The sequence below is a fragment of the Borostomias antarcticus genome, assembly GCF_949987555.1.
Source record: "Borostomias antarcticus genome assembly, chromosome: 7".
Taxonomy (NCBI): domain Eukaryota; kingdom Metazoa; phylum Chordata; class Actinopteri; order Stomiiformes; family Stomiidae; genus Borostomias; species Borostomias antarcticus.
Window position 1 is genome coordinate 22,499,024 of NC_140240.1, and position 24,291 is coordinate 22,523,314.

Genomic DNA, 24,291 nt, shown 5'->3' on the forward strand with positions numbered 1-24,291 from the left:
CCTAACATCACCATCAAGAATAGGCCTACTATTTTAAACCCTTTCTGCTCTCCTCACCGTGCACAGATGTGGGCAAACATGATTTAGGATAGGTAGACTAATAGGCCTATGCCTACAAACTGAGATGTCTGTTTTGCAAAAGAACCCCTCGACTATGTTGTAGGCTACAGTTTAATCGGGAATGATATTCTGAAATCTGATCTGTAATCATTGAATAGCCTAGAGTTGGTTTGTTCGTGTGTGAGTCAATGATCAAAAATCAAAATAGGAATTGGATATGGAGTTTGGATTCCCGGAAAATGAAAAGAGATACTTTAACCTAGGAAGATCCGTGGATGGACTTAATTTTGTCCTCTTGGTAAAAGTTGTTTGGATGGCTGGACAGCTGCATTTAAACTCACAACATTCTAGACTATGCTAGGCCTACTAGCCAAGAAAAATATACCATTGATTGCTATAGCTCAAACTCGTACATCGCCTGTTTGATAGGCTATGCTCTTTAATGGCGGCGTGATATGCGTTTTCGGGAGTAGCCTAATCCAGCCTTTACTCATTGCTTGTAACCAATATTGGCCTATTGAATAGTTCAAGTAACCTCAGATTGAGAGTCGTAGATACACCGCGTGTGTGCGCGCGCGTGCGTGTGCGTGTGTGCACGGTTTCTCCATGATACAGCAAATAAGCATGTATCATATAAATATTTAATAATGTGGTTTGTCGTCTTGTAATAGGTTAGTTATGTTTGTTTCTTTCTGATGTCTCCAGCTCCAGAATTGTCGTCTCTCATTGGTTAGCTGACTGGAAGGTGTGGTCTGGACAGAACGTGATCTTTGTCAAATCAATTCATTTGAGTGTTGTTGTAAACCAACATAGGACTACTGATCAATTCGCTGTTCTTGGGAAGAAACCCGTTCACTCGTGTTAAAATGCGCTTTAATAGATTCCACCTGTAGCAGAATCTGATAGGCTACAGGCAACTTTCGGGGTATAAAATCAATCTAATGGAACCTGGAAAAGCAGAAGCATCTTGAACTTGTAGGCTACATCCGTTCTCATGAAAGTTTCCTTTAAAACTCAACCGAAAAGAAGAGAGCTGAAATGAAAGATTCTAGATTTTACGCATAGTCCTACATTGGACACAGGGACACGCGGTGCGCTCCGGTGTGTGTGTAGCCTGTGGCGGATGGTTATGAGGCGCAATGGCTTGGTGTGAGCGTGGGGTTCAAATACTGCTGACCATCCTGGGGGCTTTCGTGGCTTTCAGCCTGATGACCGTCGCCATCGGGACCGACTATTGGCTCTACTCCCGGGCGAACGTATGTAACACCACAAATGTCACCACGGACGAGACGCAGATGCAGCCTAAGAAAACGAAAGGCGACATGACGCACTCCGGACTCTGGAGGATATGCTGTATTGAGGGTAGGCTAAGACTCTCCGTTTTCAATGCAGGTTATTTCTATGCAAGTAAACCGATTTCCTGGAAGAAAAACAGTTAAGCCCGTAAAAGTGCGAATATTTCGTCGTTCCTGATATAAACAAGTAGGCTATCTAACTGCCGACTCCATGCTGCGCCCGCCGCGCGTAAAAAGTTATCATGTTGTTTTCTGACATCTAGACCGCCAGATGTTCGCTCTCGCTATTGGATTAGTGTGCTGAAGTGCGTATAGTCCTACTTAGAGAAGAATATGTTCTACGAGTTGAGAAAAAAATCTAACAAAAACGTATGAATGAATGTCTGTATGAACGTAGACCCAATTAATTGCTTAATTATGTGTAATTGAGAGAACTAAACAACATGCACTTGATTCTGGTTTAAATCACATGCACTGTGTGTTTATATTGCTCTGTGAATGCTATGGAGACGTGAATAAGGCTCAGAAATAAACATAATTTCCTGAAAATGTGACTTTATTATAAACAAACAAACAAAAACTTGCTTAATTATTTTGCAGTTCTAGACGGGGGCCTCACATTGAAACAATAGAGAACGGATCGTTTGTGCTCTGCCAAGAGTGGTTGTTACACATATATAGGCTACAATCGGACTGCAAGAAAATAAGGACAGCGTTTAAGCTACCCACCAGTCTATCAGTGCATGCTCATTCGCCAGAAACAGGCTTCAACTGATCAAATCATTAAAGTAAATAGGCTACGTTAAACGTCTTCATTTGGACACTTGCGGGGTGTAGGGTATACTTTCCCCATTGCCTATCCCTGAATTCGTGCGTGATCGGGCATAGCCATTAATAGCCTATGTGGTGTGTTGGCTTTGATAAGCAGACAAGCCATCACCAAACGAGCCAAGGGTGGAGATGCCCCACCCCATTTGACGAGTCGTTATCCAGAGCGCGTGCTGCTGAACTGTTTCTCTAGAAAGTGTTCAACAGGACGCTAATATTTAGTATTGGTAAATATTTGTATTGACTTCTGTTGGGCATCACTTGAGTACTATCATGAATTGCAACAACAATCGCGCACCTGTATGTATGTATGTATGTGTGTGTGTGTGTGTGTGTGTGTGTGTGTGTGTGTGTGTGTGTGTGCGCGCGCCGAAGTGCGTGCGTATGTGCGGGCGTGCATGAAAGAGACAGTGAAAAAGAGACAGAGAGAGAGACTGTGGGATATGTGTTTGTGCCACTGCCAGGCCTATGTGATGGGCAAAGTCAGGGGGTGATTGTGGGGGTTGGATGCTCTCTCTCTCTCTCTCTCAAACACACATACACTGCTCGCCAATTCACATATTATATTATAACTCCATGGTTCAATGGGTGGGTCAAATGAGCCTTCTTCAAATTGACAACTGCCTGTTGAACTATAGTTACTGTATGCTGTGTGCGTGTGTGTGCGCGTATGTGTTTGGTGTACCTGACTGTGTCATGTGTGCATGCTTACCTGTATGCATAACTGTTTGTGTGTGTGTGTTTGAGAGAGAGAGAGAGCATCCAACCCCTGATTCTTGGGTGAGAGAGGAGACGTTGCCATGGTGAAGCTATGCTGAGTAATAGGGGAGTGCTCTTGGGAGAAAAAACCTGCTGCTCTCTCTCTCTTTCTCTCTCTCTTTCTCTCTCCCTCTCTGTCTCTCTCTTTCTCTCTCTCGTTCTCTCTCTTTCCTTCTCTCTCACTCTCTCCCTCTTTCTCTCTCTCTCTTTCTCACTCTCCCTCTCTGTCTCTCTCTTTCCCTCTCTCTTTCTCTCTCTCGTTCTCTCTTTCCTTCTCTCTCACTCTCTCCCTCTTTCTCTCTCTCTCTCTTTCCATCTCTCTCTTTCTCACTCTCTCTCTCTTTCTCTCGCCCTCTCTCTCTCTTATACTTTCTCTTCCTATATCTAGACTGTCATTTAACAGTAACAGGTCACAAAGCCAATCAAATGTTTTATGTAATTTGTTAAAGTCTGGTGTGTGTTTTGTGTGTGTGTGTGTTTTGTGTGTGTGTGTGTGTGTGTGTATGTGTGTGTGTGTGTGTGTGTGTGTATGTGTGTGTGAAATGGGGTCCTTTGGAAACACTGGTCCAATTGTCTGGCCAGCTACGTCCAGCAGCGCAAAAGAGACAGAGGGAGAGAGAGAGAGAGAGGAGGGGTGAGAGAGAGACAGAGGGCGGGGGCGGGGGGGGGGAGGAGAGAAAGAAAGAGAGTGGGGGTGAGAGAGAGTGGGAGGGAGGAGGAGTAGGGTGAGAGGAGGGGAGTTGGCTGGGCCTGAGTAACGGTGCAGATGGCCTGAGTCTGGGTCACTCAGGCCACATTTCCATGTGGTCAATGGACATGTTGTCTCTCTCTAGCCTGCATGGGGCCATGGCTAGGGCTGAGCTGTACTGTATCACAGCCATTTCATTATGAGGTCATTAAGCCCTTGTGTAATACCAGGGAATAGACAGCAGGAGGAGCACTGCGAGGGCGGAGTACACCTCTACCTGTTGGACAATACCTATATAATCAGCTATCTGGGGCAGAGTGGCTCAGGAGGTAGAGCGGGTCGTCCAATCAACACGGGGTCGGCGGTTCGAATCCCGGCTCCTCCTGACCACATGTCGGAGTGTCGTTGAGCAGGACACTGAACCCCAAATTGTTCCCAGTGAGCAGGCTGGCACCTTGCATGGCAGCTGGCCGCCATTGGTGTGTGTGTGTGAATGGGTGAATGAGAGGCCATTGTAAAGCGCTTTGTCCATTAAGGTAGAAAGGTGCTATATAAGTGCAGTCCATCCATTTACCATCTAAATGACATGCAATAACCCAGACTCCATAGGGAACCAATATAACTAATAAGGATAATTGTACTTCTCTTCCTCATGGAATGAAGATATTCTATGTCTGCGGAATGACAACCATTAAAATTTGTTTTTTCATTATTTTCCTATATTAATTATTCACTAGCATCCTTTAAGTAAGTTTTTAAATGCAACTTGTTTGTCAAACAAGTCCTAAGTCTAAAACATCTGGTACATGATCCTGAAAACTGAGTGTAATTCAAAGTCTTCATTTTTCAATATTTATACCACTGCAATGTTTTATTCTCTTAAAAGTGAGGGATCATTTTTTAGCCAAGAGTCTTGAATGGGGGGTTGAATGTCTGTGGATACAGGAACCTCAGAACTGGTGTGTGGGTGTGGGACTTCCTCTCCTAGAATGGTTTCAAACCTGGTAGGAATAAGTTATTGGCAGTCGAACATCTCAATTTCTCAACAATGTGATTATGTAGAGCATGTGGATATATTTTTGAAGGATATAGATTGCTTCCCAAAAGAGGGTTTTTGAAAGATAACCATGTATATAAAACATTATTTTCTAAATCTTCATATATGTCTGTTTTTGTAATTTGAATGATATATTTATCTGTCTGCTGTCATATTTTTAATTTCTTCTCCACAGGTATCAACAAAGGCAGCTGTTTCCGGATCAATCATTTCCCAGGCGACAACGACTATGACACAGACAGCTCCGAGTACATCTTACGTGAGTTCCTCTCATGTTTTTCCTCTCTGTTTCTGGCCCCTTCCTGGTTGGTCTCACAGACCAAAGGGTTCCCACCCTTTGACACAGGGGTACTAAATCCAGCGTAACCCCTCTAGCCCTCTCCAATAAAAACATGATGTCATGGAGCTAGGCAGATACTACCCGAAGATGAGTATGTGGGATTAAGAAGCTAGCTGAAATTCTGCTCATGCTCCTATGTAGATATACTGTGCACTGAAGTTCTACAATCATAGACGCTATTTGTCATATAGAAAATCTATGTGCATTGTGGTAGCTCATAATTAACAATGATGCTAAATATGCTAGCATGCTACCATGGCAGGTTACATTTGCAATGCACCTAATGCTAACAGTGCTAGCACGCTATGATGCTTGTGCAGGTATAGTCCGGGCATCCAGCCTCTTCCCTATACTCAGTACCATACTGCTGCTGCTGGGAGGCCTGTGTATGGGAATAGGGAGAATCTACAGCAGCAAAAACAACATCCTGCTGAGCGCTGGAATACTGTTTGTCGCTGCAGGTATGTGACACCACAGGCACACACACACCCACACTCACTGACATCCACACACACACATACTGTACGCCTGCACACACACACACACACACACACACACTCAAAGACATACACGCACAAACACACGCTTTCACTGTATAAATTCACACATGAATGCATGCACAGATACATAAAATGCCCATTATACTAAATCTCTCTCCCTCTATATGCCCATCTCTCTCCCTCTCTCTCTCTCTCTCTCTCTCCCTCCCCCCTCTCTCTCTCTATCCCCCCCTCCCACCCCTCTCTGTCTCTCCTCCCACCAGGTCTGAGCAACATCATCGGCATCATCGTCTACATCTCCAGCAACGCCGGCGACCCCAGCGACCGCGGGCGCGACGAGGACAAGAAGAACATTTACTCCTACGGCTGGTCCTTCTACTCTGGCGCCCTCTCCTTCATCGTGGCCGAGTCGGTCGGCGTCCTCGCCGTCAACATCTACATCGAGAAGAACAAGGAGAAGCGCTTCCGGACGCGTCGCGAGTTCATAAAGACCGCCTCCTCCTCATCACCCTACTCCCGTATCCCGAGCTACCGTTACCGCCGGCGACGCTCTCGCTCCAGCTCGCGCTCCAGCGACCCGTCCCGCGAGCCGTCGCCGGTCGGGATGAAGATGAGCGGAGGAGGCAGAGGCGGGGGGTTCGGGATGGCGATGGGGGACATGTCCATGTACACGCTGGCGAGGGACCCGATGAAGGGCGGGAGCACCGCGGCAGGGCCCTACAGTCCGGAGCGGGACTCGGGGTTCCTGCAGGTCCACAACTGCTTCCAGAAAGATCACCTCAAGGAGGGCATCAACAGGAGGACGACCCCGGTGTGAGAGTCGGAGTGGACCGCTCCGCTTTGCCGGACGATCCACGGAACTCAATATCTCTTGACCTTTGACCTTTCAAGATGGACACCAGTCTGGGCGGGCTGAGGTCATTTAAAGGAGTCTACTCACTTCTTGAGCAAAAAATATCTTGGTTCGCATGATGAATTGGGCTGTTACCGAGGCAAGATATATGTTTGTTGACAAAAAAAAGGAGAGACCTTTGGTAGCACTATTTTTGTTATACACTGAAACAAAAAAACAAAACAAAAAGTCCCCAAAATTGTTGCCATATCCTTTTCTTAGATGTGATAACCAGTTTGAATTGTTTCCCAATTGATACTGTACATATTGTTGGAGGAATTGAGATTTTTGCAATTGCAACTGGTGCTAACTTCCTCTTAATATCCTTAGCTTAGTAACTTACTCTTAATATCCTTAGGCGTCTCCCAACTTCCTTTGGAGTAAGCCTCCTCTTGGGTTCTTGTAATTCGGTGAAGTGCTGTACCTGTATGCTGTATACTGTATGGTTGCTGTATATCCAAACCACTGCCAGCTGCAACAAAACACAAGTGAACAATTCTTTACATCAATAACATTCCGATTAATATAGTACTAGATTGATTCCTGTCAAATATGTACAAATGTCTTAAATATGTTTTATATCAACATGCTCAGGGATCAGATGATGAAACACTAGAAATTAACAAATGAATATTGTGAGAGACTTTATTAAGAATTTCATGTTGTTTCATATCTTATCTAAAGCCAGAAAGCCTGTTAACATTACAGGAGTTGCTGTTTTTAAAGATGTAATTCTTTTGATGGTTCTGTGTTTGGAATGTTCTGGAAATAACTGTGTGCTCAGAGACCACATAACTAAATATGACAAAAAATATTCAACTGACAGAACTGGGTCTGCTGGGATTCACACAGCATTCGCCTCCAACCACGACATCGTTGGCGATGTTGGCGATTCTCACATAGCAGAAGTATTTAGCTAATGAAGCAACTATGACAGGCATGCTGTGTACTGTTCTGTGCTAGCACGGCAGATATTAGAACCCCACAGAGTGTTGGAGAAATGGGCATCATCCCACTTCAAGCCTGAATTGGCTAACCAATCAGCAAATGCTGAAATATCTTCCCCCTCCTTTCAGAAGATTGGGTTCTCATTCTTGGTGTTCTTTCTGGTTCATTTGATTGGTTAGACTTTGTGGTTGTTTCCTCGTGGTTAATTCTTAGCTGCAATTGAATTGATTTAATAAGGCAACGGTTTGCGGCTCGGCTACCCACGTGTGTGAGCATGTGTGTTTAAATGTATCGTATGAAGTGTGGTTCTGTTGCTTCCTTGACTGGTTGGCACTGAGAATGAGTGGAGAGGCCGGGAGACGCATCTTTGTTATGCCAAGATGGTCCTCCGAACACCTTTTCCTGCTCCAGCTATGTATTGAGTAATCCCCCCACCCCCCCCACACACACGCACACACACCACCCTCTGAGCCCTCATTTTATACTCTAGCTGTTAGCCATGTCTATTGTATGAACAACCCCCAACCCCATTAAAACACTGCAATATTTTCAGATGTGAAAAGAGAGCACCAGTGACTTTTAAAGAGAACATAATTTGTGTTCCACGTGACCACAGAGCTAGCCTCTAGAGCATTATGCATTTCCGTTCCTACATGACAGGTCTGAGAGTTTGGCCTGGCAGGACCTGTCTGTGAAAACAGTGGTGGAATTCAAAAACAACAGGTGATACCATGAGGTTATAACGCTGGTTTGATGTCATCATCCACTTTCCCCATGAAGGATTTCCTTTGATAAAACTGCATGTGTTGACAGTTGACTATACTGTAGTTTGGCAAGCTCCGAAGCATCACGCAGAACAGTGAAAAACGCACCTCATCCTGTTATACTCACCACTATTCACCTCAGAAGCTCCCTCTGATCGAGCCTGGGGCCTATTTGCTTTGCAGTTGTGGTTCCTGGTCTATGCGGATACTGTCCAAAAACAGTTCTATTCATAAACCTACGATGCAATGCGGCAAGAACTTCTTCTGGAATAAGTTACTTCGTTTGGTACAGTATGTCCATGTTTTATTCTAATTCGTAGCGACTGGCGAGACTAGGCTGCTCGATTCAGCATTTGTGTGACAGGATACCGGTAGGCTCTAGACCGGAAATTAAACGAATAGAAACCAGGGGAGAGCCTAGTGACGCAAGGCTACCTCTGACCATGTATTCTGCTTTTAAAATGGCTGACATTTCTCTCAGTGGTGATGAAATCCACAGTTTTCTGTTAGTAATCACTTTTGTATATCCAGGAGTCACTGCCATTAGTCAGAACAGGATCACTCAGTTTTGCACAAAGATGACAGGCAATCAGGACCCTCAAAGTAAGACAAAAAAAGCCCACTGATGTGTCATAATGATCCAATCAGCAGGCTGGTAGAGTGGGACCGTGGACCAATCATAGTGGATTATATAAGATAGGAGACCAATCATAATTCACAGTATATTGGACAAGGGACCAATCAAAGTGGAGGTATTGGACAAAGGACTAATCGTGATCGAGATATTTTGGACAATAGAGTTCACAGATTGTCCACCAAATAGGTACAGTAGGGCTTTATACAGACACAATACAGACTGTACAGACTAAAATTCCCAGAAGCACAAGGTCAGAGCTGTTGTGTATCTACTGCATTCTGAAGAAACTCTTGTTGTTGTATTGGATGAGGGACCTTAATTATTATTGATTGGCTCTGTCAGTATTTCAGTGTGTCAGTATTTCAGTGTTTCTTTTTCGATGTTGGTAGAGTCATATTTGAAGACTGCAAAGTCTTGCCCAACGTTGTTTTCCTCATTTTTGCAATTGCTGCCACATCTAGAAGTGTATGAATGCTTCCTCTGTCCTTTGCTGCTTTAGAAATGCACAGAAACAGGGATGTTTACATTATAAAGAGAAAAAGTCTACCCATGTTCTTATTCCAAAAAAGTCCAATATTTTTCATTTTTATAAAAATACTTAACTGGAAAAATAAGAGGTATAATTTGAAGGTTGGTGGGGATCAAGAAAAAATAATAAATACATAAAAGGTTTGCAGCCAATAATTATACTGTTTTGGGTGATAATTTTTCCATTATAGACAAAAAACTAAATGTAATCTCCATATAACATTCCCTAGACTCATTCTGTATGTAACTAATAATCTGTAAAATAATTCACAAAGCCTGTAAATATGTGTATTTCCTTCATATGAATATGGAAGCACCACCTCTGGTCACCCTGTTTTTGATTTTGTATGTTTTGATTTGTTCTGTTTTGTTTTGTTCTTGTGTCATTTTCTCTCCAGATTAAACTGAAATAAATACCTGCCTTGAGGTCATGAACCGATGTCTCTATCATTCTACTAAAGCTTTTGTTCTACAGTTATTTCTGGTGATTTTACTCATTACGTTATGCAATACCATCAATTGTGTCCGGTGCTGTAAATGTAATGCTCGGCTAGAATTTTTGCTGTTTTACTGTTTACTTTTATCTTGTCATTTTAGGATGCCTTATAACATCGTGGCCAGGGACCACATATAAAAATTAGCCCCCTGGCTAAATCTGGCGTATTTACATTTGTTGTTGATTGATATGCGCTGTCCCTTTTCAAATAAACTGAAATTTAAATTGAATGTAAAACGTAGCCTAATGACTGTTTTAAAGCCACTACAGTACGAGGAGTTCTTGGAATTTAGCGGCACCTGTGGACAGAAGTGGTAGGCCTAGTATTTTCCCAGAACGACGACTGCATTTCCCATGAGCACCACCGCTTCCTGTCATAAAGATCTCTTGCCGTGCCCAGCATTCATTTTGAAAACCAGTAAAAAGACGCTACTTGTCAGCAACGAGGTAAATAAATTGGTTCGTCCTTTCTGGTCAAACCAACCAGCCAAGCAGATATCTATAGAATAAAAACAGCCCATCTTCTCGCGAATGGTCACATTTGCTAATGTAGGTAATGTAGTTGTTTTAACCATAACAACAAGAAGGTGTCACCCCTGTCATTAAGAGGCAGTTATATTATTGATTAGCCATAATCGATACCAATCAATCTTCTACTATCTCATCTTTACTATACTGACAGAAATGGTGGAGTCTGAGTGGTGTCTGTATGTCTGACTGCCTGTATCCCTCCACAAACCCACTACCAGGCCACTGTGTGCCGGTCCAGAATCAGCCTGTCTATCTATGTCTCTAGCTAACTACGCAAAGTAACTAGCTTTATGTCCTGGCACAGTCTCATAATGAACCGCAAATATTTTTACTACACCATGACTCACTCCCAGTCAGAACTTGTCCCCTAGCCTTGAAAATCATTTTTCACTATGTTCAACTCCATTCAATTATGCTAAAAACGTTAGCGATCAAAACAGTATCAGGACGTTAAAGTACAGAAGAAAAAAACAAACCCGATTCAGTTCATTTATCTGGTAAACCCCTGGTATTGTGAGTAATATTTTCTATATGTGCACATCATTTTCTGTACGGGTCACAGATTTAATCCCTGAGAAAGGCAGACAGACAGACAGACAGACAGACAGACAGACAGACAGACAGACAGACAGACAGACAGACAGACAGACAGACAGATAGATAGATAGATAGATAGATAGATAGATAGATAGATAGATAGATAGATAGATAGATAGATAGATACTATGTCATAGCAAGTGCATTTTGAACAGGCACTTTGCACTAGTCAACATCGATAAGGTTTAGCTGTTACCTACGGTAGACAGGGGCCCAGATCAATTGAGTGCCTCAGCCCAGATGAATGAGATAATTTCCATAGGCCCCTGGACGACTTCCCCAACCACCAGTTCATTACGATCATTCAATCCCACTCCATCATTGATGAAACCCTGGGGTCAAAGGTCAAAACATGTTATGTTGAATATGAGGCTAGGGATCGTGAATGCAGCCACATCAACACATTAACTCAAAATGAGTTATCATCGGTCGAAAATGGGTTTGAGAGAATCAGGAAGCAGACATGGGAGGAGAGAGAATCGCTGTGTAAAGATTACACATGCATACATACGGTATGAGGACACAGACGAACACACAATGACAAACACACAAACAGAAACGCAACATGCTGTACACTAACACACACACACACACACACACCACACACACACACACACACACACACACACACACACACACACACACACACACACACACACACACACACACACACACACACACACACACACAGTCACACCTGTTCCCGCCCATTTCGACACTCAGGCATAAGGAATGTGTAAAATGGCAAAATCCTCTCACACCCCCCGTTGAGATGCTAGCAATGCTCTGGGGCTATAAAACAGTGGCATTGGAGCACATGAAGGAGATTGACCTTCTGTCAGATAATGACCAAAATGGGAGATCTCTCAAGTGTTAGAGTCAACTCATAAAGATGCATTCATCTGGGGTCAGACACCACACCATTGTCGGCATGGAAGGCATAGCAAAGCTATCAATATCACTGGAGAAAAACCACACTGGCTTTTTGCCTATGAACACTGGTAACTAAAGATTGTAGTTCATTTTAGGTCAGTCTGATGCTATGCAGGTCTATTTAGCCTCCCATTAATCAGAATGCTGGGGGCTGGAATGTTTTGTTTACAGTAGAGCTGCCAAGTGTCCAACTATACAGTAGGGGGAGTGTATGCATAGTATACCTGTATGTGTGTGTGTGTGTGGGGGGGGTGTATGCATTAGTGTGTGTGAGACAGAGAGAGAGAGAGAGAGAGAGGCAGAGAGAGAGGTAGAGAGAGAGTAAGGACAGTGTTACTCTGAGGGTAAGGACCCGTTGACTTTCGGTGATAAAGTGTGTGTGCGCCGTCACAGGACCAGGGTGCCGTACGTAAGCAGGTCAGAACAGAAAAGGTGTTCAGAAAAGATAATCAGTGATGTACCAAAGACATTCATACACTTACTGGGGTATCAAGACAATAACTAATGAGTCACATTTTTGGATGGCTTATTCCCCCACATTATAATTCATCCAAAGCATTTTTCTTATCTAGAAAGTAAAAGCAATCTTGTTTCATTTCCATTTGTATGATATTAATTGTAAGGGGCTTTAGCGGCCTCACTGTTACATAGTACCGGAAGGAATTGGGGCTGGTCTGGGGTATCGTAGCGTAAATGAGACACGCAACTGCATTCACTCAATGTCAAATGTGCATACAATATGGCCACCTGGCATGCCGCGAGCTAACGGCTAATGCCTCTGGGTCCTTCAGGCGACGTCTACGTCAGACCCAGGCCGGCAGCGAGACAGCTGCTGTTTATATACACATTTCTCCTTATAAATTGTTTACAGATTCAAACTCACTCCGAGCAGTTGGAGAAGGACAGTACAGTGAAGAGCACGGCCTCGAGGAGATCATGAAAACCTATACTCAGGCATTGAGAAAGTGCGGTGTATTGACGCTATTGGAGCACAGGCACGGACAATTGACGGGAGTAAGTCCCCCTTTCATGGAGTGATACACAGGCGTCCACGCCGCCGCCACCCACACAGATGTAACCTGATGAGTGGACAGCCCGACAGCTTGACTCACTACCCACATTAATAGCAACAGATTCCCCCGCAATGCCACACCCTCAACCGCCCCCCCACCCCCACGCCATATACCCTACCAAGGCAGTTGGCTGGGTCATCAACTTTTCCTGATCTACCTCAACAGCTGTGGGGGGCGGGGAGGGGGGGGGGGTCTTAAACGACAGCCACCAACAGCCAGCGTGTTCCGAGGGGAGAGAGACAGGAGAGAGAGACTAGGGCATAGCAGCCCGGACCCTTTCCCTGGAACCCAGAGCCACGGATTCAAGAGACAGACAGAGGAGAGAGAGCAGGCTGAGTGTAGAGGTGGCCGAGACAGACAGACAGACAGACAGACAGACCGACCGACCGACCGACCGACCGACCGACTAACCGACCGACCGACCGGCCAGTGGGACGACTGTGTCTAACTGAAGAGCGAAGACCTCGCCGGCTGCCCCGGAAGGAAGAATCAAATCTTCGGCGCCCTCTTTGATTTCCAGCGTACCCTCAGAGCGAGGACCCTCGGCGGGCTCCCGTTGTTTCCAGCCCCCCCCCACCCCCCCCCACCCCCAGGAACACGGACGACAACCGGCTCGTACCCGACTGCCCGCCGGCATCATGCACAAGCGCACGAAGGTGAAGATCGCCATCTTCGTGCTGGCGGTAGGGATGGTGTCCATGTTCACGGCGGTGGTGACGGACCACTGGGCGGTGCTCAGCCCCAAGGTGGAGCAGGTCAACGCAACCTGCGAGGCGGCGCACTTCGGCCTGTGGCGGCTGTGCAAGAAGAGCATCTACATGAGCGAGATCTACAAGGGCAAGGGCTGCGGCCCCATCAGCCTGCCCGGAGGTGAGCAGGGGTCAAGGGTCAAGGTCTGAGGTAGTTTATTTGTCACGTGCACAGTGATACAGGGTAAAACATGCAATGAAATGAAAAAGGGGTTGCCCAGTGACTGTTCTGATGTATCATGCCTTGCATGGCGGCTTGTGGCTCAGGAGGTAGAGCAGACCACAGGGTCAGCGGTTCGAATCCCGGCTCCTCCTGTCCATAAGTTGAAGTGTCCTTGGGAAACTGAACTCTAAATTGCTCCCAATGAGCAGGCAAGCGCCATGCATGGCAGCTGCCGCCATTGGCGTGTGAATGTGTGTGTGAATGAGTGAATGAGAAGCCACTGTAAAGTGCTTTGGATAAAAGCGCTCTATAAGTGCAGTCTGTTTACCATTTACCATGTGCATGTGTGTGTGAATGGATGAATGAGAGGCCATTGGTGTGTGAATGGGAGAATGAGAGGCCATTGTAAAGTGCTTTGTCCGTTAAGGAAAGGTGCTATATAAGTGCAGTCCATTTACCATTTACCAAGGGAGATGAATACATTGAGACAATAAAACAGTAGATTACACAATAAAGACAATAAAGAACAGTAGGCGAGGAATAAAAGGAGATAAAGGGATAAAGGATAAAGGATAAGAAAGTAAATAGTGATAAAAGTACTAGTAAAAACTGTACACTATACACAATTTCAATTAAGTACAATTATGTATATACAGTATGTGTATATACAAACATCCAACTAGAGATTGTTGGCCCTTGTTCTTGTTAATCGTACATTCAACCCACTGTTTCTGTCTATCATAACCCTTTAAGCAAGGCTAAGGGGAGGTGTTACAGTATCCGGTAAAAAAAAGAAAAGGTGGTCACTCATTTAGTTCAATCTTATTCCATGGTAATTCTGCGCCAAAAGGGTCTGTATCTGGGAATATCCAAATTGGGAGCATATCAGAATTCAGGAATGGGATCATATTGGTATGCAGCGTGGTATATTGATAATATTTAGAATATACGAATATACAGAGTCCTAACACACTGCATACCAATACTGTATGTTCCCATTCCTGAGTTGTGATATGCTCCAGATATGACAAATATCCAATTTGGATATTACCAGACAGGCCTACATACCAGTTATGCAGTTCTAACTATGAGTTAGGCTTGGGAAACAGGTTCAGATTATGTAAGCTACTGTATTGTGTGCGTACCTGTGTGTGTGTGTGTGTGTGTGCGCGTGCATGCGTGCGTGTGTGTGTGTGTGTGTGTGTGTATGTTCCTCATGTTTGTGGTTCCTCAATATGTTACCATTCATATTGTCATATTTCCTGTGTGTCCAGCTAATGTTCCTTCCAGCACCACCAACACATATCACAAATCTGAGAGCCGCCTCTCTGACAGAACGTTAGGACGGGAACCAATCGCACGAGCATGTTGTCTGCACATTGCCCCAAACAACACCAACCTACCACCAACGCTGGTTGGTGTGCCATGTTTGTTGGTGACTGTTGGCATCGGTTGGATGGATTTTGCAGCTGAATTGTACATTTCAAACATTCTAACAATTGCCACTTTGAGAATGTTCGGTGTTGGGAGTTGGTTGGAGTTGGTTGGGGCCGTGTGCAGACACCTAATGCTAGAAGTGGAAAAGTGATGGCCTGGGAAGTATATCGTCTGTATAAATATTAGGCCCTTAAAGTCTTGTTAAACCCTCAATATCCCCAGAGACCAGAACCTCACAAGGCTGTATGCTGAGGCTCAGAGGGCCTTAAAATAAACTCGCTAATGAGAGCAGTTGCCCTTCCCTTGAATGAAAGCAGAACTTTGCTGACCTTCGAAATGAAAACATATACTAGCCTACTGTATGATAACTAGCGATGATTAATTGGTGGCGCTGAATTATAGGCTACAGAGTAGCTCTGTGAAATGTTCTGTTCACATTACAAGTCAAAAAGATACATTTCTGGAGAGTGGCTAATTTGAGAGTGCCTCTTGGATTTGTGTGATATAGCATACAGTATGATGGTTGATGGTGCGATGCATTTCATTTAAATACGGTACAATGCTATTCATAAGGTTGCCTTGAGACAGTGGAAGTAGGCTAACATCAAAAAGATAGGTATACAAATACACACACACACACACACACACACACGCACACACACAGGCACGCACGCACGCAGGCACGCACATACTGTACACACACACACACACACACATACACACACACACACGTTCCTCACGGCTGACAAGTGAGGAAGAGTTCATTTCACTTTATTTATACTCGTGAAGCACTAGGTTTCCCTCATTTACAGTGATCACGAGTTTACACAGAGACACAAATCAAATCAACAAAGCAAATGCAATATACAAAGCAGGAATGGGAACATACAGTATTGGTATGCAGTGTGTTAGGATGTTAGGACTCTGTATATTCGTATATTCTAAATATTATCAATATACCACGCTGCAAAGCTAAATACATAGGTCTAGAGCCATGGAACTCTGTGACTGAGTGGAGGGCCTCAAGCTTTAGAATCTGTTGTAAGGTATTCCAAATATAAGGAGCATCATGGAAAAAAGCAACCCTTCTAAGTTCAGAATGCACTCGAGGAACTCTGAGAACAAGCCGATCATTAGATGGTTTGGTAGGTGCAAGGCTCCAGTCCAACAGAGACGAGATGTAAGGTGGAAGTTTACCAATAATGGCTTTGAAAATAAACAAATACCAGTGATAGTTATGCCTTAGAGAAAGAGATGGACAGAGTTATCTCCCATATCAATCAACAGAGGATTTGCTCAGCTCAACCAGTCCCACCCATCCACCCTCTCCATAGAAGCCGAACACGTCCTGTACAGAGGCTGGGAATCCCCAGTGTCAGCTGCTGGTGACAGGCCTGTTCCCACCAACAGATGGAAATAACTCACCCGTTTTTGTTTTTTTTGGAGCATCCTTGGCATGTGCTCAATGGCAACGGACAGGTTGACCCACCCAAAGGCAGGGAGGGGTTCAGAGGGCTAACCATAGTAAAATGGAGGCTCCTTCGGCTTAGAGTATGATGGACAGTCAGTGTGTGGATGTTTGTTTTAATTGAAATAGGATTAAATGGATTCTCTGCATGTTACTATACAGTGGCATTTTGGGCTGATGTGTTATTTCCAAGTTGTTGTACTGCATGGAACTGTTTACAGCCTACTGCTGTCATTCCCGGCATGGTCGCTCTTGAAAAAGAGATTTTAATCTCAATGGGTCTAAACCCGATTAAATAAAGGTTAATCAAATGAATGAGAAAGAACAGACGGCACATGTAAAGTATGGGGCAGTCTTTGTCTTCCTGACAAAATCAATTACAATTGTAATTTACTGAATGACCTGCTCTTGGTGTACCTCTGTGATTCAGATGGGAAGACTGGAGAGGATTGCGTAACTTTAATATGCACTGCATAACCAGATTTTATTACAGAGACAAACTGTGGGTTGGAAAATCATTGGTCGTCTTTCAAGTAGGAAGGGAAAAATTGTAGGAGAAATTTGAGTCTGTTTACACTGCTGACGTAACAAATAATTGTGTTGACACTAACTGTCATTGTGTAAGTGGATATAGTCTGTTACCAAGGGGAAATAAATCACTTTGGTCACCAAGGGGTACATTTTCACACCTTCGCTGTATTTGGAAGATCATGTTTATCAGAGCCCCCTGTCTAAATTAGAGGTGCTCCAAGCTATAATACAGTGCATGACATGCCCACCCCCCATACTCAAAATGGAACAGCTTACTTTTGGCTTTCAATATCTGAGATGAAATGGCTACTCATAATATGATCCCCCTAAAGGTTTATTTTGCTGCTGAAATCAATCGAGGATCATACAGTAGCATAGCCATTCTAGTTTAACATTTTATTTTAGGAATGATCCAACGGTGTACAATATTAAAAAAACAACTCAAATCAAGATGTAACAGAGAATCATCTTAGGCCTACTGCAGTGTGCGACCTCATAGTTCCTACAGTATATGATTTCATAAGAGATTAAGTTGTCAAAGGTCTTATTCTCCACCCATTCCCTCAAACTGAACCGCGAGGTTTGCATGCCAACCGGTAATGCTAATTTGGCGCAACAACGCAGCATGATCGAGGCAAGTGATCCAGTTACACGGTCTGTCTCTGTTGCAGAAACAAAGATACGCGTGGGCCTGCCTGTTGCGTGCAACGCTGCCCGGGAGCCAGGCCCAGCCAAGGATAAATATAGTCTGTGTTTAATGCCCAGCTGTCGTGGGCGTGGAAATCCCCTGGGGGAGTCAAGTGTTTGCACAAGTTGAGAGCCCTCTCTGATTGACAGCACCACCTGCACAACCCAGACATCCCCCCCCACCCCCACACACACACACACAAACACACCCTCTATTCCTTAGGGATCCCATGAAACGCCCAAACAAGACTAACCCCTCAACCCCGAGCTGCCCGCTGGGATCCAGATCCTCCCAGCTCCTCTGGTGGGGGGCGGGGGGGTGGCCTCCATCCTGGTGTGGTGCCGCGCGGCTGGTGGAAGCTCTGGAATCTGCCCTGTCGGACCTTCAGCGGCGTGCCGGTCTGGGGACGGGTAGCGGCGGCGTAGCTCCAGTGATACGGTATCTCTGTCATGCAAATGGACTTTGCAAATAGACTTTATAAGGGTAGTGTATTTGAGGTAATAGAACATACTGATTTAAGTTAAGTTTGATGTGTTTGTCAGTTGAGATGAGTTGCAGCGCTGTTTTGGACATACTGCAACCTCTGGATGGTTTTGGCTGGTAGGCCAGCGAGCAGAGAGTTACAGTAGAGCAGAGAGTTACAGTAGAGCAGAGAGTTACAGTAGAGCAGAGAGTTAAAGTAGTCAATGCAGGAGGTGTTGAATGAGCGGAGTAGCTTTTCAGCATAAGTCGTAGTCGTGAGATGTTCCTCGGGTGGGAAAATTAGGTTTGACAGACAGACTTGACATGTGCATCAAAAGAAGAATTTGGCAGCCCGGGACAGTGACAGTGCTAGGTGCTTGTCAGGAGAGGTTTGAAGGTGGATTTGTGTGTCATCTGCGTAAGAGTAAAAAACGATACCATAGCTCCTCAGTATCTCTCCTAGGGGCAGCATGTACAGCAGGAAGAGCAGGGGCCCCGAACAGAGCCCTGAGGGACACCAGAGGTAACATCTCTGATGCTGGCCGTCTGATGAGGCTGCCAAGGGCCACATATTCCTGTCTTCTTGTGATACTGTAGATAGGAGTGGAGATTCAATTGAATAATCCCTGGAAAGGGGGCATTACTATATCATTACGTAAGTAGCCTTGAGAACTAATTGTTCTCGAGCCTAGTAGCCCATAGGGAAGGAGCCTATCTCCTGATTCCTTAGCATGAGGCAGCTTGAAATACAAGTGAACCCCCTGGACATGACGCGAGTAGGTCGCAGGAACACACCCCCAATCCAAACCCTTGGTGCTGAGTGCCAAACAGGGAGGCATTGGGTACCATTTTTTATAGCCTTTGGTATGACTCCCAATCTCAGGGCAGACACTCTAACCACAAGGCCACAATCAATTACATTATTATGGCACTAGAGAGAGAGAAAGCAGTGCATTTTCGTGTGTGTGTGTGTGTGAGAGAGAGAGAGAGAGAGAGAGAGAGAGAGAGAGTCAGTGAGATGATCTGTGGCGCTGCATCGTTGGAGTAAGCTAGCTTTATCCCTGGACTAAGAGACTCTGGTAATGACAGCAGAGGGAGGGAGACGATATGGCCCAACGGCCAGCTGCCTGAGAGGCCCTGAGAAGACACAACCCTGCGAGGGGTCAGACGTTTTAGCTTGACGACAAAAGCCACATCAGTCCACAGCATGAGGACGTCATGTTGCAGAGGCTAGGCCAGGCGATGGTAGTGTCAACACATCCTGTGAATCCAAACATAGAATTTTGGTTTGAGACTGGCCTCCCTCTCATGCCCCGCTTTCCGCCATGAAAAGGCAGGCAAGCTTGTTGCTAAGTAACCAACTCAGGTTTTCAATAGATGTTCATTCTGTCCTCATACACAAAAACATTCTCTCAGCAGGGGTCAAATATATTTCTAATGCCCCATCATGTTCCATTCAGGTTTTCCCCATTTTGTTTACTTGCTTAGAAAACAGTGTTAATACCTCAAACTTGTAGGAGGTAGTGACTATCTCCAAAGACTGAAGGGAGAATGGTTATCGTTCAAACCTGGCAACCCAACGACACATCGTCCCTTCATGGGATTCTAGGGAAATGTGAATTATCTCCAAGCCCCAGTGTGTGGCTATGAGAGGGAGCTGATGTCATAACATAGGCCTACCTAGCTCACATGAATCTACATTAAAAGCCTGTCATGTATCCATAGGCTCCTAGCGACTGGGGATATTAGATACACTAGAAACATAGGCTATAAACGGGGGAGCCCTTGTGTCATGAAACTGTCAGGTTATGTGATTCCTCACCCTTAACATTTAAAATGATACAAGCCCTCTTCACACACTGGTCTCGCTAACTTTTCAAACACTTATTTTGCCACGTGGCTCAGCATCAAAGGGTAGTATGCTACGATCCTCCCAGCGCTGAGCTCTCTGATCATATTCAGTGATGTCAGCTGTTGCCGGTGCCGCTGAGCGCTGATCCCGGAGGGTTAGCACCCTCTCTGGGGCCTCCTAAGTGAATGGGAGGTCTGCAACAGTGAGAGGCTGGCTGTCAGTCAAACAGAGCGAGAGAGAGAGAGAGAGAGAGAGAGAGAGAGAGAGAGATGAACCGTAGTGCAAACTGTTAGATGTTTGATGAAAGCCGTCGTCTATATCAAACCCGCTGAATTGAGAAGAATTGCATCACAGCAGGTCCAGGATGTGAAATGTCCAATCGTAAAAGCTGTAGGTTGAAGGTTTACAGTACATTAATCTGAGGTGCTAAGTATTTTCTGTGATGTTCAACGTGATTACCTGTAGCCTACCTGTAACCTAAAGTAGCCTACTGAGACCTGATCTGAGATCTGAACTTACATCTCTCTTGTTCTTGTCTGTCTTTTCCAGTGGAGAACTGCACATACTTCAAACACTTCACTCCGGGACAAGATGCAGAGATTTTTGAAGTGAAAACCCAAAAAGGTGGGGGTCCTTTTCTGCTTTTATTTTTCACAAGCATGTTCAGAATGACCTTAAAATCTTTGTAACATAGCAGGGGGACATGGATTTACCTCACAGCTCAAATAATGCCGTTGAATGAGGCAAACACAACCAGTTACCTCGAGGATACAGGCTCATCCTGATACTATGAGGTCTAGAGCCCGGGCGTTTCTGCTTCAGGTAACATTAGAGGAATTCTGGATGACGGAGCTAACCCCGGGCACCGCCTGCTCCCTTCACTCCGGGATAAGCCTTCCACCCCCACCCAACCTCCCCCCTCAGTGAACCCGCTGCGACAGTGCACATGTTACGGCCCACTCTTAGCATGTTCTGTATCTCCCAGAAGACAGCCCTCCCAAGTAATAAGCGTTAGGCCAAGCCTAGGCGGAGCCCTGTCAGACTCCATTATGAGAGTGCAAATTTGAGCAAATTGGTGCACAGACACACACACACACACACACACACACACACACACACACACACACACACACACACACACACACACACAAACACACTACCCTTCACATCACAACAGACACACACTCCAACACATACATCAACCCTCTGTGAATATCATCTATACAGATACATCACTCAACCCCCCTCTTACACACACACACACACACACACACACACACACACACACACACACACACACACACACACACACACACACACACTACCCTTCACATTACAACAGACACACACTCCAACACATACATCAACCCTCCGTGAATATCATCTATACAGATGCATCACTCAACCCCCCTCTTCCACATACACACACACACACACACACACACACACACACACACACAGAGATGTGGAATCAACTCCCACAAATTACATTTACATAGAGTCTCGCCACTCCCCACAGCACACATACAGCACACAGGCAGGCATGCAAACGCACACACGCACACACACACACATACACAAACACACACACGCACACAAACACGCACACACACACGCACACACAGTATGGCTAACCTATAGAAGTTAATTAAAATTCAGCACTGGCCCATTCAATAACTCCCCCTAGTGATATTCACTCCTCAATGAACCATTTACTGACATCATGAAACATGGCCATGAGAACAGTGTATGGTGTTGATGCTATCTGGCCACAGGGAGATCTCCCAAACAGCAAAAGGACACTCGAAGCAGCGCTGGGAGTTCAGTAGTTAAAGCAGCAACACACAACTATTTCAATTAGCCCCAATTCATTTGTTTACTGTTGGCAGAAATTAAAGCCTGACTAGAAAATCCACATGGCATTTGACCAGCTGATTAACCCGTGTTCCGGAATGCAATGTAATATCTAATTCACTGGGAGACAGAAGGACACGTCTCACTGCTGAATAACACAATCCGCCTCATTAAACTGTCCGCTCGGCAGTTTGTCATTAACTTATCGCACAACAACACACCATGATAAGTCTCCCAAGCCTCTACCTTGTACCTCCAACTTAACAAAAGCTATAATGAATGTTTCTAATTTGTTCACTTCTGCATTTTAGCAGAGCACCAGTCACTTTTTACACTACACCTTTTGTCTCCAAGCGAGACATTGCTAAAAGCAATGAGGCCAAGTTACAGCCTATTTTAACCATTGATGGGAAATGCTTGGTTTTCTACCAATGCTTCGGTTTTGTATAGGAAAAAAAGTCTGTTTACTAAAGCGTTAACATACAGGAAATGCCTATCTAAAGCAGCTAATTGTGTAGTCCTAGCACCCAAGGATGATAATATGTTAACTGATAAGTCAAAAGGTTATTTTGATGTGACCCTGTCCTGTTTCCAGAGTACAACATCTCAGCCGCTGCCATCTCCATCTTCAGCCTGGCCTTCATGATCCTGGGCACCTTGTGCGTCCTGGGGTCCTTCGTGGGGAAGGGCCGGGACTACCTCCTCAAACCAGGCGGGATGTTCTTCGCCTTCGCAGGTATGACCAGTCCAGGAGATCTGGCCCTTGTGATGAGTTGAAGTCGCTTTTTAGTGGGCAGACAGACATGTAAAGCTTATCTTATTGTGCTTTTAACACGCCTTTATCTGCCAGCCCACCTCCCTTCCCCCTTAAGTGGTTCTTGTCACTTCCCAGGCTGCCATTGTAAATAAGAATCTGTTCTTAATGACCTGCCTGACAAAATAAAGGTTAAATAAATAAGCATTTATCATGAGACTCAGATATAATTGATTGGGTGGGTAACAAAAAATATATTGGGTGGGGGCACAGTATCAACTCTGCTGCCCCTAGAGCCGGCACAGTGATCACCTCTTATCGACCTCTTATCGACCTCTCTCAATCCCCTTTCCCCCCGCCCGACCCCAGGCCTCTGCGCCATCATCTCGGTGGAGGTGATGCGTCAGTCCGTCAAGCGCATGATCGAGAGTGAGGACACCATCTGGATCGAGTACTCGTACGCCTGGTCCTTCGCCTGCGCCTGCTCCGGCTTCGTGCTCCTCTTCCTGGGCGGCCTGGCCATCCTGCTGCTTTCCATGCCCCAGATGCCTCGCAACCCCTGGGAGACCTGCATGGACGCTGAGCCGGAACCCATGGAGTGAGCGCAGGGGGGAGAGAAGGGTAGGCACACGGCAGTGGAGGATGAGAGTGACACTTCTTAACAAAGCAACGTCACAGTCAAAGATCCCGATTTTTTGAAGTCAACATCCGCAGAGATGGGGTAGGGGGTAGGGGGATGGGGGGGGGGGACTTGTGAGGGGGGCCTCGTGGTTCTTGGAGGATGGAGGGGTGTACCACCTGAATGTTATCACGTATCAGTAAAACTTGGTGAGTTTATTTTACAGTGACGGACTGAAGTTTGACTTTAAGAAATGTGTTAACTTGAATTCATGTTCTGTGTTTTGTATATTTCTGTACATAACCCAGTCATTTGTATGAATTTTTTTTGACTTATCATTTGAACATGGACTTTTATGAAGGCCATGCACGAGCGCCACAGCAAATTGAGAGATTCCTGTCTAAACCAACTGGGCTGTCTGGAAGACTGAGATAGGACAGTGCAGGCTTGTTTGTACGATGTGCCTTCCAGAGTCCAGCCAGAATGTTAAACACCCCGTCTGTCTGAACCATTCAATGTTCAGGGTTGCAACGTTGGAAAAGGTTCAGTTCTAGCAGGTGCACCACAAGACACAGAAAGAGGCTCGGGACAAAACAGGACAATTTCTTTGACATTTGGGTAGCTTCAAGCCTAGCCGGTAAACCAAAGAGATATTGAAAGTCCAGCGCTCCAATTAGTCTGCATGTGACTCATGTTCAATCAGCTACTCAAGACCCTTTCAATGTAGTACAATTTATCACCTGAAAGCAGACCTGCAAACTCTGGAGTAGTAAAAAAGGTGACGATGT

General features: G+C 45.2%; 2 protein-coding genes across 2 annotated transcripts; both read left to right on the forward strand.

Moving 5' to 3' along the window:
• Positions 1-1,199: 1,199 nt before the first annotated feature.
• cacng4b (calcium channel, voltage-dependent, gamma subunit 4b) lies at positions 1,200-6,344 on the forward strand (the record flags this gene model as incomplete). Its single annotated transcript, XM_084441511.1, has 4 exons — positions 1,200-1,422; positions 4,863-4,946; positions 5,348-5,488; positions 5,791-6,344. The coding sequence occupies 4 exons, from the start codon at positions 1,200-1,202 to the stop codon at positions 6,342-6,344; spliced, it is 1,002 nt and encodes a 333-aa protein (XP_084297637.1).
• A 7,220-nt stretch (positions 6,345-13,564) lies between these two features.
• LOC311311094 (voltage-dependent calcium channel gamma-1 subunit-like) lies at positions 13,565-23,486 on the forward strand (the record flags this gene model as incomplete). The annotated part of the gene is made up of 4 exons (XM_084440735.1): positions 13,565-13,796; positions 20,826-20,900; positions 22,726-22,866; positions 23,254-23,486. The coding sequence occupies 4 exons, from the start codon at positions 13,565-13,567 to the stop codon at positions 23,484-23,486; spliced, it is 681 nt and encodes a 226-aa protein (XP_084296861.1).
• Positions 23,487-24,291: the final 805 nt, after the last annotated feature.